This window comes from Orcinus orca, chromosome 1, assembly GCF_937001465.1.
Source record: "Orcinus orca chromosome 1, mOrcOrc1.1, whole genome shotgun sequence".
NCBI lineage: Eukaryota > Metazoa > Chordata > Mammalia > Artiodactyla > Delphinidae > Orcinus > Orcinus orca.
In genome coordinates this window covers 51,599,366-51,613,416 of record NC_064559.1, presented here as the reverse complement: position 1 = coordinate 51,613,416, position 14,051 = coordinate 51,599,366, and the positions used below count along the sequence as shown (strand labels likewise).

Here is a 14,051-nt window from a genome sequence, read left to right as displayed (position 1 = left end):
TTATATTGACTATTTGAAGAAACTGTAGCTAATGATACTGAAAGCCCAGCCTCTGTACTCCTGTGTCAAATTGAATCTCGGAGACATAGAGTTTTGGGTGAAGTAGAAAAGAATAGCTTTATTGCTTTGCCAGGTAAAGCGGGACACAGCAGGCTTGTGCCTTGAAAACTATGTGTCCCAACCCAGGGGAGTTTGGTGAGGAGTTTTATGGCAACAGTTCAAGGGTGGGGTTGCTGATAAGATTAGGGTGTGTGCAGGGGCTGCATTCCTTTAATCTTGTCTCAGGTAATCTTGATGAGTTTTTCTGGTTCGTTTAGTCTGGCCTCAGGTGGTCTTCTCTGGTATGAAGAATGCTGACATCTTCCATTTGTTATGTTTTAATTCTATGAAGAGCTTAAAGACATTGTTATGTATATCCTTTGAGGCAGAACCAGGACCCTGTTCCAAGGCTGCACTGTTTTTTCTTGGCTGTTTCTCCCTTGACTCTGCATCCCTTCCCTTCCTGGATTAGCAGCTGTTCATATCTGCCCTTTGGAACTCAGTAAGGTCATGGAGGCTGGAGTCTGTTCCCTACAAGCAACGGGGGACATGGAAGGGCTTCTGTGCCCAGCAGCCCAACAGGGTCCTGCTCAGTTTCACTAGGAAACATGTTGATCTATATTTACTGATATGGAAAGAAGTCTGTGATATGATACTAAAAAGCTGGAGAAGTAATGACCTTATTTTCATATTCAGTAAAGGTATTTTTATGTGCATATGGACAACAGTGGCTACTATCTTTGCTTAACTATGTTTTCCAACATTTTCTATAGTGTGCATTGCATTTCTTTTCTGCCATTTAGAATGCTTGAAATTATGCCATAGAATATTTATTTTATGTGAGCTAAAGCTAATTATGTTAGCTGAGCTAAAGAACTATGTCTAGGAATTTCTGGGGAGTTGTGGCATTGCAGTATTATGCAAGAATGATTTCTCAACTCTGGAAATGTTGGAATTCACTGCCTTTTTTGGTTGTTATAACTTTTTTTAAAACTGGAAACTGGGACTTCCCTGGTGGTCCAGTGGTTAAGACTTTGCGCTCCCAGTGCAGGGGGCTTAAGTTCAGTCCCTGGTCAGAGAACTAGATCCTGCATGCCACAACTAAAAGCCCACATGCCACAACTAAAAGATCCCACATGCCACATCTAAAGATCCCTTATGACTCAACGAAAAAGATCCTGCATGCCACAACTAAAGATCCCTCACGCCGCATCGAAGATCCCGCATGCCACAACTAAGACCCGGTGCAGCCAAATAAATAAATATTAAAAAAAAACAAACCTGGAAACTGATTTTTAAAACAATACTGTGACTTAAATTCATTCACTCAATAATAATGTTATTTTTGCCTTGTTACTTTTTAAATTTATACTTTCTTATTTTGATACTTTGTCACCCAGCATTCCAGTGGTGTCTATTTATATTGTATTTCAATTTTCTATTTATTAGGTTGTATCCAAGTTTCCAGAGGGTTTACTTATTTCTAAACTTCTTGGAGAGTTTGAGGTGAGTGTTTTCTTTTTCACCAGCCATGTTTTTTTATGGCTTGCTTATGATTGATAGAAATTTTGTTGCTATTCCTTGGATCCTCCAAGTCTATGCTCTAGAACTTAAACATCTGGCTTTGCATTTTGGTGGCCTCTTCCTTACTAAGAGAGTTAAGAATCTGATTCTTAATAAGTATTTCATTATGCACAGGAAGAATATTTTTACCACTATTATTATATTATTAGAATAAAAGTTATTTTTCATGCCTGATAATACTAAGTGTCAGTGGGGATATGGAGAAACAGAATAACTCATACACTGCTTGTGGGACAAAACCCCTTTGGAGAGCATTTTGGCAATATCACTTTACTTGAAGATGTGCACCCCTGATGGTTCAGGAGTTCTATTAATACTTCTACAGATACACTTTAGAGAAACTCTTAAACATGTGCACATGAAGACATACATGTGACACGCACATTGCAGCATAGTAAAAAACTGGAAACAAATTAAATGGCTATCAGGAGGAGAATGGATAAATAAATTGAGATTGACACTTATACAATGGAGTAATATGTAGCAGATAAAATAAATGAACTAGATTTCATCCATGCAACATGAATCATTTTTGGAACAATTATGTTTTAGTGAAAAAAAATCACATTGCAGAATGATAATTCAGATACTGCCATCTACCCAATTTTTAAAAATGGTTAGGCGTGCCAGTCTATATTTGGAATGCCTTTCTTATAGGAGTTCATTTGTTTTCACAACAGAGTGAGGCACAGAAAAGTAACTTGCCTAAGGGTCAGGTAGCCAATAATGGGTGGAGCCAGGATTTGAAACCCTGGCAGTCTGGCTTCACTATCCTAACTCTTAACTACTATGTCATGAACACTATCACATATTTGTACATATGAACACGGATGTTGTGAGATACTACATAGCATAATGGTTAAGATACATCACCTCTATGTGCTATTTCATAGATGATATGTAAAGTCAGAATAATATTACCTACTTTATAGAGTTTTGTCAAGTTTAAATGGCTTAAAATAAAGTAATTAGAACAGTGCCTACCACACAGTAATTGTTCGATAACTGTTAAAACTCATAGTAGAATAAAAAAAAGAAAACTTAGAAAAGATGCATATCATCCCTCAGTGATGGAGAAAACTTAATTTCACATTGTGAATTTAAATGAATCTTTTAGAGCCAAAAAGTTTATTTCAAATAGGCCCATGAGAGAAAGCTAAAACAAAGAGTCTTGATGTTTTTTGGATTAACATGTCAAGTCACTTATCTAAAAATGAAATTACAGAAAAAAGTGTAGGGACTTCCATGGTGGCTCAGTGGTTAAGAATCTGCCTGCCAATTCAGGGGACATGGGTTTGAGCCCCGGGCCGGGAAGATCCCACATGCGTCGGAGCAACTAAGCCCACGCGCCACAGCTACTGAGCCTGTGCTCTAGAGCTCGCGAGCCACAACTACTGAGCCTGTGAGCCACAACTACTGAAGCCTCTGCACCTAGAGCCCCTGCAGTGCAACAAGAGAAGCCACCACAATGAGAAGGCCGCATACCGCAACGAAGAGTAGCCACCACTCGCCACAACTAGAGAAAGCCCACACGTAGCAATGAAGACCCAACACGGCCAAAAATAAATAAATAAAAAGAATAAAGTGTAAAATAGAGTAATAAAGTAATAGAATATGACTTAATTGTCACAAAATTTATGGGTAAAAATAAACTTCCTATGCTAGATTCACAACTCAAAGTGAATAGTTTTCTACAACTAACATTTTAGCAAAAGTAGCTTCCTGTAATAAAAATTCATGGAGTTAATATTAAAAGTCAACAATCTTGGAGAAATTAAACCTTTTTTTTAAAATAGAATTTGTTTTTATATTGGAGTATAGTTGATTAACAATGTTGTGTTAGTTTCCAGTGTACAGCAATGTGATTCAGTTATACATATACATGTATCTGTTCTTTTTCAAATTCTTTTCCCATTTAGGTTTTTACAGAATATTGAGCAGAGTTCCTTGTGCTATACAGTAGGTCCTTGTTGGTTATCTGTTTTAAGTGTAGCAGTGTGTACATGTCAATCCCAAACTCCCAATCTATCCTTCCCCCACCCCACCTTCCCCCTTGCTAACCATAAGTTCATTCTCTAAGTCTGTGAATCTGTAAAACAAAGCTTTTAATGTTACAGGGAAGCTCTTTGCCCTTCTTAGTAAAAAGACTTCGGCAGAAATTCTACATTATTATTAGAAATATATAATAAGTATAGATTTAATTTAACCTTTATTCTAACTTGTAGTAACACTTACTAATCCTTTATTTATCCAACATGTTATAAAAGGTACCTGTGTGATTTGTCCTCTTGAAATACCTGGGCACCCGCCTGCCATTCTTTCAAGATCCTTTGTTAGATTGCTAATTGAAGGGAAGATAGTGCAGTGGCAGCATAGTTTTTGGATCTTCCTGAAGTGCCACGTAACAACAGTCAGAGAAACTAGATAGCAAAACAAAAAATCCACAGACAATATTTATAACAAAATTGGGTAATATGTCTCCCATGAAGAATTGCTGGAGAGTAAGCAGCAGCAGCCACAAGAGCCTCATAATATCAATGTCTGTGCCAGGAGAAAACAGGGAAGCAAGAGAGGCAATGTCTGATGGACCTAGGGACAAAAGAATTGCAAAATAGCCATCAGGTATTCACTAGAATGTACAGCAAGCCATTTTGAAAACAGCAGCTGAAACTGGATGATAATTTGACTTATCTAATAGCAGAGAATGTTTCATGGTAAGAGTTGAATAGGGCTGGAGCATCATAGCTCCTGTGAATTCTTGAAACTGACCAGCCAGAGCTCCCTTACAGACACTAATGAAAAATTGAGCAGGATACGGACAGTAGAAAAAGAGAAGTCTTAGATGTGGACGCGCAGGCTCAGCGGCCATGGCTTACGGGCCCAGCCGCTCTGCGGCATGTGGGATCCTCCCGGACCGAGGCACGACCCATTTCCCCTGCATTGGCAGGCGGACTCTCAACCACTGCGCCACCAGGGAAGCCCCCTACTGTATTTTTAAACAGTATATGAAAACAATGGAAGGAGGAGCTCTGTGAAGCAGAAAGCAATCCAGAATGATGTCCTGTAAGTCAGGAAAATGAATTTCACAATTCCGTGAATTTCAACAGAAGAGGATCAGGGTCAAATTGCATCATTGTCTTAAGAAAAAAAGAGAATAAGGAGCAGAATAACGTTATCTACTGACAATAAAAGCATGTCAGAAAGACATGTCCCTAATAAAGATCAAAACTGAAACCTACTTTTTCAAAAAAATATATTAAGAAAGTGATACAAAACATGAAAGAACAACATAAATCTGAATTACACGAATTTGGAAATAAGGTGAACAGTACTCAGGGAAGAATTATAAATAAAAGGAAAAAGTCATTTCAGAAATGAAGATTAAACTTCAAAGATTACAGGAGCAAAAAATATAACAGCTAATGCCCTAAGAAAAACGGTAGGTAAAAACAAGGAGCATTTTGAAAGTCAAAATAAATGAGGGAGGCACTGGGGATCTAGGCGTAAAAGGCTGTGTCACTAAGGTTTTTGAAATCTAGTGAGAAACCCAGGCATGCCAATAAATTAAAGTAATATTATGTCTGAGTAGCCTATTTTGGAACAATCGTGAAGATAATTATTATAAGTTCTGGACAAAATATGCAAAATCACTCTCTGAAGGTACTAGAAATTGTCCAAAAGCAGGCAGAAACTGGAAAGGAGTCAGCGCCTGGAGGAGGGAATGGCACCTTTTTGTTTGCCTGGATTTTGGCCTGATGGCAGGCCCCATACATTGTTTGGAATTGGAGATTGGATAGAAATCAGAAGTTTTACCGGCTTCTGATTTGGAGCTACGTAAGCAGCTGAAAAATGAGGGGAGAAATCATAGGATGGAGAGAGCTACAGAGAGGGAGCATCAAATTCTGCACATAAATTCTGCTCAAATCTCTGACTGTTGAACTACACATGCCTGGGGCAGACTCAAAGCAGCCTAGTAAGGCTAAAAGAACTGAATCTATTTCAGCTGTTGCCCACCACAGGGAGTCAGAACTTAAGATTAGTCAAGTTAACTCCCAGCTAAAACTAAGCGAAAAGCAGTACTCTTAGAAGGCCTTTAAAAGATTCCACAGTCTCTACAGCTTACCTATTATGATGTCCAGGATACAAACCAAAATTACTGGATAGATTAAGAAACAAGAACCCACGTTTTTGTTGTGACCCTTGGTGAAGAGAAAATGTGACCCTTGGTGAAGAGAAAAATAATGGAAACGGATCCTGAGATGATGCAGATGTTGAAGTTAGCAAAAAGGTTTTAAAGAATTCTTAAAACCACATTAAAAAGAGTGTAAAGCAATATATGTTCACACTAAATGAACAGATAAGAAACCTCAGTGGAGAAAAATTATAAAGTCAAATGATTTTCTAGAGTTGAAAATAAAATATCTGAAGTAAATTCACTGCAGTGTCTTAAGAACAAATTGGAAATGGCAGAAGAAAGCATCGGTGAACCCCAGAACAGATTGGTAGAAATGATCCAATCTGAAGAACAGAAAGAGAAAATAAATGAAAAAAAATTTTTTTAAAAGCAGAATCTGGGAGTTCCCTGGTGGTATAGTGGTTAGGATTCGGTGCTTTCACTGCCGTGGCCCAGGTTCAGTCCCTGGTTGGGGAACTGAGAGGTACTGTGAGCCGTGTGGTGTGGCCAAAAAAAAAAAAAAAAAAAACCAGAGTCTGAGAGACCTGTGGGACGACACCAAGTGGCCTGACATATGTGTAATTGTGATGAGAGAAAGATGGTAAGGAGAAAAAATGAAAAGAGAAAAAATTCTTGAGAAAATAATGGTTGAAAATTTTGTAAATTTTATGAAAGAGTTTACAGATTTAAGAACCCCAGAAAAGCCCACAAAATGAATACAAAGAAAATCTTACACAGGCACATTGTAGTCAAACTGCAGAAAACTCAAAGTAATTAGAAAATCATTCAACTAAAGAAAAATGACACATTGCCATAGAGGGGAACAATGTTAAATATGATGGCTGACCTTTCATTAGGAACAGTAAAGGCTAGAAGACAGTGGAATGACATCTTTAAAGTTTTCAAAAAAACCCCACTCTGCCCAATTTTTTATTTCCAGTAGTATAGTATCTTGGTAGTATCTTTCAAGAACTTTGAAGAATGAAGGTAAAGTAGAGGTATTTTCAGATAATCAAAAATGGGTAATTAATTGTAAGCAGCCCTGCATTATAGGAAATTCTAAAGAATATTCTTCAGGCTGAAGGAAATGATGCCAGATTGTATTTGAATCTATAGGAAGGATTGAAGAGCACAGGAAATGGTAAATGTGTGGGTATATATCAAAGACTTTTTAAAAAATCAATTAAGTATATGACTGTTTAAAACAAAAATTATAACACTGTATAATTGGGTTTGTAACATGTAGACGTAATATTTGTGAAAACCATAGCATAATGAGTGGAGGGGCAGTACATGGAACTATAGTTTGCAAGGTTCTTGTGTTTTATGTGAAGTAGTACAGTAAGACTGAAAAGTTAAGGATGTATAGAACAATAAATAATGCAGAGTTAGCTATAAAGCCAATAGAGAAATTAAAATGGAATTGTATAAAAATACTCAGTAAAAAAAAAATAGTAAACTCAAAGGAAGACGGGGTTTACTGTTCAGCTGTTTTGCTTGAAGGACAACAAAGGAACAGAGTTTGAGAGAAACAAAATACAAATGGGATTAGCAGAAATTAAATAGCAAAAATGTTAGCTGTATAGGAGAAAATACTTGCAAACAATGTGAACAACAAGAGCTCAGTTTCCAAAATATACAAACAGCTCATACAGCTCATTATAAAAAAAACAAACAACCCAATCAAAAAATGGGCAGCAAACCTAAATAGACATTTCTCCAAAGAAGACATACAGAGGGCCAACAGACACATGAAAAGATGCTCAACATTGCTAATTATTAGAGAAATGCAAATGCAATAAGGGATCACCTCACACCAGTCAGAATGGCAATCATCAAAAAGTCTACAAATAATAAATGCTGGAGAGGGTGTGGAGAAAAGGTAACAATCCTGCACTGTTGGTGGGAATGTAAATTGGTGCAGCCACTATTGAGAAACAGTATGGAGGTTCCTTAAAAAACGAAAAATGGAGCTACCATATGACCCAGAAATCCCACTCCTGGGCATATATCTGGAGAAAATCATAATTCAAAAAGATAGATGCACCCCAGTGTTCATTGTAGCGCTGTTTACAATAGCCAAGACATGGAAGCAACCTAAGTGTCCATCAACAGATGAATAAAAAAGATGTGGTATGTATATACAATGGAATATTACTCAGCCATAAAAAAGAACGAAATAATGCCATTTGCAGTAACATGGATGGACCTGGAGGTTATCATACCAAGTGAAGTAAGTCAGAGAAAGACAAATATCATATGGTAACACTTATATGTGGAATCTAAAGAATGATACAAATGAACTCATTTACAAATCAGAAACAGACTCACAGACATAGATTATATAGGTTACCAAAGGGGAAAGGGAGGGAGGGATAAATTAGGGGTTTGGGATTAACAGACACACACTAATATATATAAAATAGGTAAACAACAAGGACCTACTGTATAGCACAGGAAACTATATTCAATATCTTGTAATAACCTATAAGGAAAAGAATCTGAAAAATATATATGTGTATAAACAATCATTTTGCTGTACACCTGAAACTAACACAACATTGTAAACCAACTATACTTCAATTTAAAAAATGGTACCTGTAAGTCCAATTATATTAATAATTTCACAAATGTAGTGGAGTATATATTACAATTAATGAAGTTATGAGATGGAACTAAATGCTGTCCACATGAAATACATTGTTAGTAAAAAGATACAGATTGGTTGAAAGTAAAAGATGAAAAAGATATATCATACATAACAGTAAGCATAAAAGAATCGAAGTGACTAAAAAAAATCAGGTAAAGTCAGAATTCTAGGCAAAGTGTATTATCAGAGATAGAGGGACATTTCATAAGGATAAATGGTTAGGAAGACACAACAGTCAAATGTGTATTCACCTAATAATGCTTTAAGATAAATGATCTAAAAGTTGACAGAATTAATTATGAGTTAACTCCACAATTATAGGGGTTTTCTCTTTCTGGCATTTAATAAAATAGTCAAAAAAAATGAATAAGGACATAGAAAATCTGAACCACACTCTCTACCATCATGATCTGTTTGACTTTTATAGAATACTGTACCCAACAACTGCAGAATACACATTCTGTTCAGGTACACATGGAACATTTGCCAAGATGGACCATGTAGTTGGCCATGGAATAAGTCTCAACAAATTTCAAAATACTGAAATCTTACAGAGTATGTTCTTTAAGATGGAATTAAATTACAAATCAATACAATGAATTACCTAAGAATTAACCCTCCAGATAATTTGGAAATTAAACAGTTCTCTTCTAAATAACTTATTTTTTAAAATTGAAGTATAGTTGATTTACAATGTTGTGTTAGTGTCTGGGTGTACAGCAAAGTCATTCAGTTATACATATATATGTGTACTTTTTCATACTCTTTTGCATTATGGTTTATTACAGGATATTGAATGTAGCTAAATAACTTATTAAAGACAGAATCACAAGGGAAATTTGAAAATATTTCCAATTGAAAATGAAAATATAACATGTCAAAAATTGTGAGATGCAGCTAAAACAGTGCTCAAAGAGAAATTTATAGCTCTAAAATGCCTAAATTAGAAGAAAAGAAAGGTATAAAATCATCATTGACCTGAAGGTCTACCTTAAGAAGTCTAGAAAAGGGAGGAGCGAAGTAAAGTCAAAATAGTAGGAGAAAAGAAATAAGAAAATCAAGAATAGACATTAATAAAATAGCAACAATTAACAAAGCCAAATATTGATTCTTTGTAAGATCATCAAAATTGATAAACCATTAACTAGTTAAATTAGAAAAAAAGAGAGGACACAAACACCAATATCAGGAAAGAGATTATATCATTATAAATTCTACAGATACTGAAAGGACAATAAGGAAATATTATGAACAACTGTACCTATCATTTGACAACTTAGATGGAATGGACAAATTCCTCAAAAGACACAAATTACCCAACTGAGGCAAGATGAAATAGAAAATCTGAATATCCCTGTAAGTATCAAGAAATGGATTTTTGTTATTTAAAAAAAACAAAGGAAAGAAAAACACCTCTCCACAAAAGAAGGGAGAAGGAGAAAAAACTGCAGGCCCATATGGTTTTATTGGTGAATTCTGTCAAACTTTTAAGGAGGAAATTATATTAATCATACATTGTTTCTTTCATAAAATAGAATGAGTTGGGGAGTATTTTCTATGAATACATTATCCTGCTACCAAAACTTGACATAGACATTACAAAAAAACCCAATTAGATCATGTTTATCATAACATAGCATAAAAAATATTACAAAATAATAGTAAATTGGATCCAGCAATATGTGAACAAGAGGGTATTTTCCCCCAGCAATACAAGGTTGGAGTAACATTTCAAAAGGAATTAACATAATTCACCATGTTAACAGAATAAGGAAGAAAACCATATGATCATTTTAGTAGATGCAGAAAAAGAATTACCAAAATTTAATACCCATTTGTAATCAAAACTCTCAGAAAAATAGGAATAGAATAGAACTTCCTCAACCTGGTAAAGGATAGCTATGAAAAACCTATGCTTGTCATACTTAATAGTAAGACACTGGACACTTTCCCCCTAAAATCAGGGCTACCATGTCCATTCGCATGGCTTTAATTCAGTGTTTTACTGGAGGTCCTAGACAGTGTAATAAAATAAGAAAAAAATAGGCACAAAAACTTGAAGTAGTGAAACTGTCATTATTTGTAGAAAACATGATTGTCTACATAGAATGTACTAAGGAATCCATGAAAAGCTATTAGAACTAATAAGTGAATTTATTAAGGCCAAAGTTAAGAATATAAAAAAGTTGTATATTATATAGATTAATAATAAAAATAATATAATATAGATTAATATAATATAGATTAATATAAAAATCTGTTATATTTCCATATGGAGGCAGCAAACAATTGGAAAATGAAATTTTTAAAATTCTATTTACAATAGTGTGAAATTACTTGAAAATAAGTCTAACAAAGAAACGTAAGACATCTGTACTGAAAAATACTAACATTGCTGAGAGAAATTAAAGAAGACTAAATGGAGAGCTGTAACATTCATGGGTAAGAAGCTTAGTATTGTTATTAATCTATAGATTCAGTATTGTCCCCATCATAATTCTTGTAGGCCATTTGTAAATACTGGCAAATCCATAAGTTTGTCATATATGAGAGTACATAAGGAGTTCAGTTCTTATGCACTCAAGTGATTTTTGATGGAGATGCCAAAGGAATTCAGTGGGGACAGGAAAATCTTTTCAACAAATGATGCTGGAACAACTACTTATGTGGGAAAAAAATGAGTCTCAACCCCAACCTCACACCATGTACAAAAATTAGAGATATATCATAGACATAAATGGGAAAAATTCAAAATTAAAGCTTCTAGAAGAAAACTTTATTTACAATCTGGGGATATTTAAGAGTTTCTTAGAACACAGAAAGCAATAATCATTTAAAAGAAAATTGATAATGAGACTTTATCAAAATTTTACTATTTAGGAGACTCCGTTTAAAAATTAAAAGGCAGACCACAGACTGGGAAGAAATATATACAATCATACATTTGAAAAAGGACTCATATCCAGAATACATAGAGAACCTTCTATATCTCCATTACAGAAAGCCAAACAGCTCCATTAAAAAAAGATTTGAACAGACACTTCACAAATGTAGATGTATGAGTGATTAATAAACACAAATGCTAGTAAACTCATACGTTTTTGGTTCAAGTATAAAATGGTACTACTTTGGAAAATGTTCTGACAGTTTGTTTTAAAATAAATGTATATTTACTCTTTGATCCAGAATTATACTCTTTGATCCAGAATTATTTATTCAAGAGAAATCAAAGCCTCTGTTCCCCCAAAAGACTTGTATAGTAATATTTGTAACAGCTTTATGCTTAATAGCCACAACTGGAGACAACTCTATTATTTATTAGTACGAAAATGAATAAAGAAATTGTGGTATATTCTTTTTTTTTTTTTTTTTTTTGGCGGTACGCAGGCCTCTCACTGTTGTGGCCTCTCCCGTTGCGGAGCACAGGCTCCAGACTCACAGGCCCAGCGGCCATGGCTCACGGGCCCAGCCGCTCCGCGGCATGTGGGATCTTCCCGGACCAGGGCACGAACCCGTGTCCCCTGCATCGGCAGGCGGACTCTCAACCACTGCGCCACCAGGGAAGCCCTGTGGTATATTCTTACAATGAAGTACTATTCAGCATTAAGAATAAATCAACTACTGATAGATGAACCAACATGGATGAATTTGAGAAACGCTTGCTGCTGAACAGAAGAGTACACAGTGTAGGATACCTTCTATTTGAGTTGCTAGGGTAGCCAAAGCTAATTTATGGTGGAAAAAGAGAGTTGGTTTTCTCGGAAAGAAAGAACTTGCTGAGTGATGAAAATGTTTTATATCTTAAATGTGAGTTTGCGGCACACAGTGTGCATTTATCAAAGCTAATTGAATGATAAACTTAAGTTTTATACATTTCAGTGTATGTAAATTTTATGTTTAAAAACTAACAGATATTGAACTCAGTTAATTATGTGCATACTGACATATTTTGGGGTAAAGGGTACTGATGTCTGCAGCTCGTGTTGAAATGCATAAAAAAGGTAAGATGGTTTGGTAGGTAGATGGCTATATAGATGATAAAGGAAATATAGCAGAATACTAATAATTATATAATCTAGGTGGCGGATGTTCACTGTCCAAGTCTTTCACCTTTTCCTGTGTTTAAAAATTTTCATGAGAAAATACTAGGAAAAAATGAACAGGAAAGATTGAAGCGAAATTAACAGGCATTGAAAACAGGCAGAGAAGAGCCAACGTATGAAATAAAACCAATGATGGAACAGAACAAATGTTGAAAACTATAATTTGAGTGAACTTTACTGAAATGGAAGACTTGAAATTATATATTGAGAGAACACACTGCATACCTGAGAATATCAACCCAGAATGACAAACACCAAATTATTGGACTTAAAGAAAAAAATAATCCTTTGAACAAATGAACCAGTGACTTAAAGAAAAAAATAATCCTTTGAACAAATGAACAAGTGACTTATAAAGGAGACAAAATTAGATTATAGAACATTTTCAGTGTTTTTTTTTTGCGGTACGCGGGCCTCTCCCTGTTGTGGCCTCTCCCGTTGCGGAGCACGGGCTCCGGATGCGCAGGCTCAGCGGCCATGGCTCACGGGCCCAGCTGCTCCGCGGCATGCGGGATCCTCCCAGACCGGGGCACGAACCCGTGTCCCCCGCATCGGTAGGCGGACTCTCAACCACTGCTTCAGCAGGGAAGCCCCCTTCAGTGTTCTTCTAAACATTCTCATGTATAGAAGAAAAGGGATTTTAAAAAATAACATTTTAAACACTCAAGGAAAAAAAAATGTGAGCCAAGGATTTTATGGCTAGCAAAATTGACTTTCAACTATACAGAGCTAGACAAGCTATTGCCGCCATGCAAGAATTGAAGAACCATTGTTCCCATGAGACCTCAAGGGGTCTACTGAAGAATGAACTTCAGGTAACCAAAATCACTTGAGGGACAGCAACAAAAGAACTGAACATGAGCACCACTTATAAAACTAAGACCAAAAAAAAAAAAAAAAAAAAAAAACTAAGACCAAATGAGGGTTAGAAAGAAGAGAATATAGTATATAATGGCTATATACTCTGACAATATAAAGGACAGTTACACAAAATGGTAGAAAGAGAAGGGGTGAGCATAGGAAAAAAATGTAAACTGCTTTTATTAATTATACTGGTGATGGTAATGTGAGTACTGTTTTTCTGAGACTACTGAGTAATGTGATATAGAGCAGCAGTCCCCAACCTTTTTGGCACCAAGGACCAGTTTTGTAGAAGACAGTTTTTCCACAGATCGGGGGTGGGCATGGTTCAGGCGGTAATGCGATCAGTGGGGAGCAGCAGATGAAGCTTCGCTGGCTCGCCGGCCGCTAACCTCCTGCTGTGCGGCCCTGTTCCTAACAGGCCGCAGACCAGTACCAGTATGCCACCCGGGGGTTGGGCACCCCTGATATAGAGCATATTAACAATTATGGGAGGGCTTCCCTGGTGGCGCAGTGGTTGAGAGTCCTCCTGCCGATGCAAGGGACATGGGTTCGTGCCCCGGTCCGGGAAGATCCCACGTGCCGCGGAGCGGCTAGGCCCGTGAGCCATGGCTGCTGAGCCTGCGTGTCCGGAGCCTGT

The 14,051-nt window shown here is 36.3% G+C and overlaps 1 protein-coding gene across 1 annotated transcript in view; it reads left to right on the top strand.

Annotated features, from left to right (window-relative positions):
* Positions 1 to 14,051, top strand: part of TDRD5 (tudor domain containing 5) — a 97,284-nt gene that overhangs the window by 30,180 nt on the left and 53,053 nt on the right. The window contains exon 5 of the mRNA XM_033428181.2: positions 1,489 to 1,545. Coding sequence (XP_033284072.1) covers positions 1,489 to 1,545 — 57 coding nt within the window. The remainder of the gene's footprint in view (positions 1 to 1,488; positions 1,546 to 14,051) is intronic.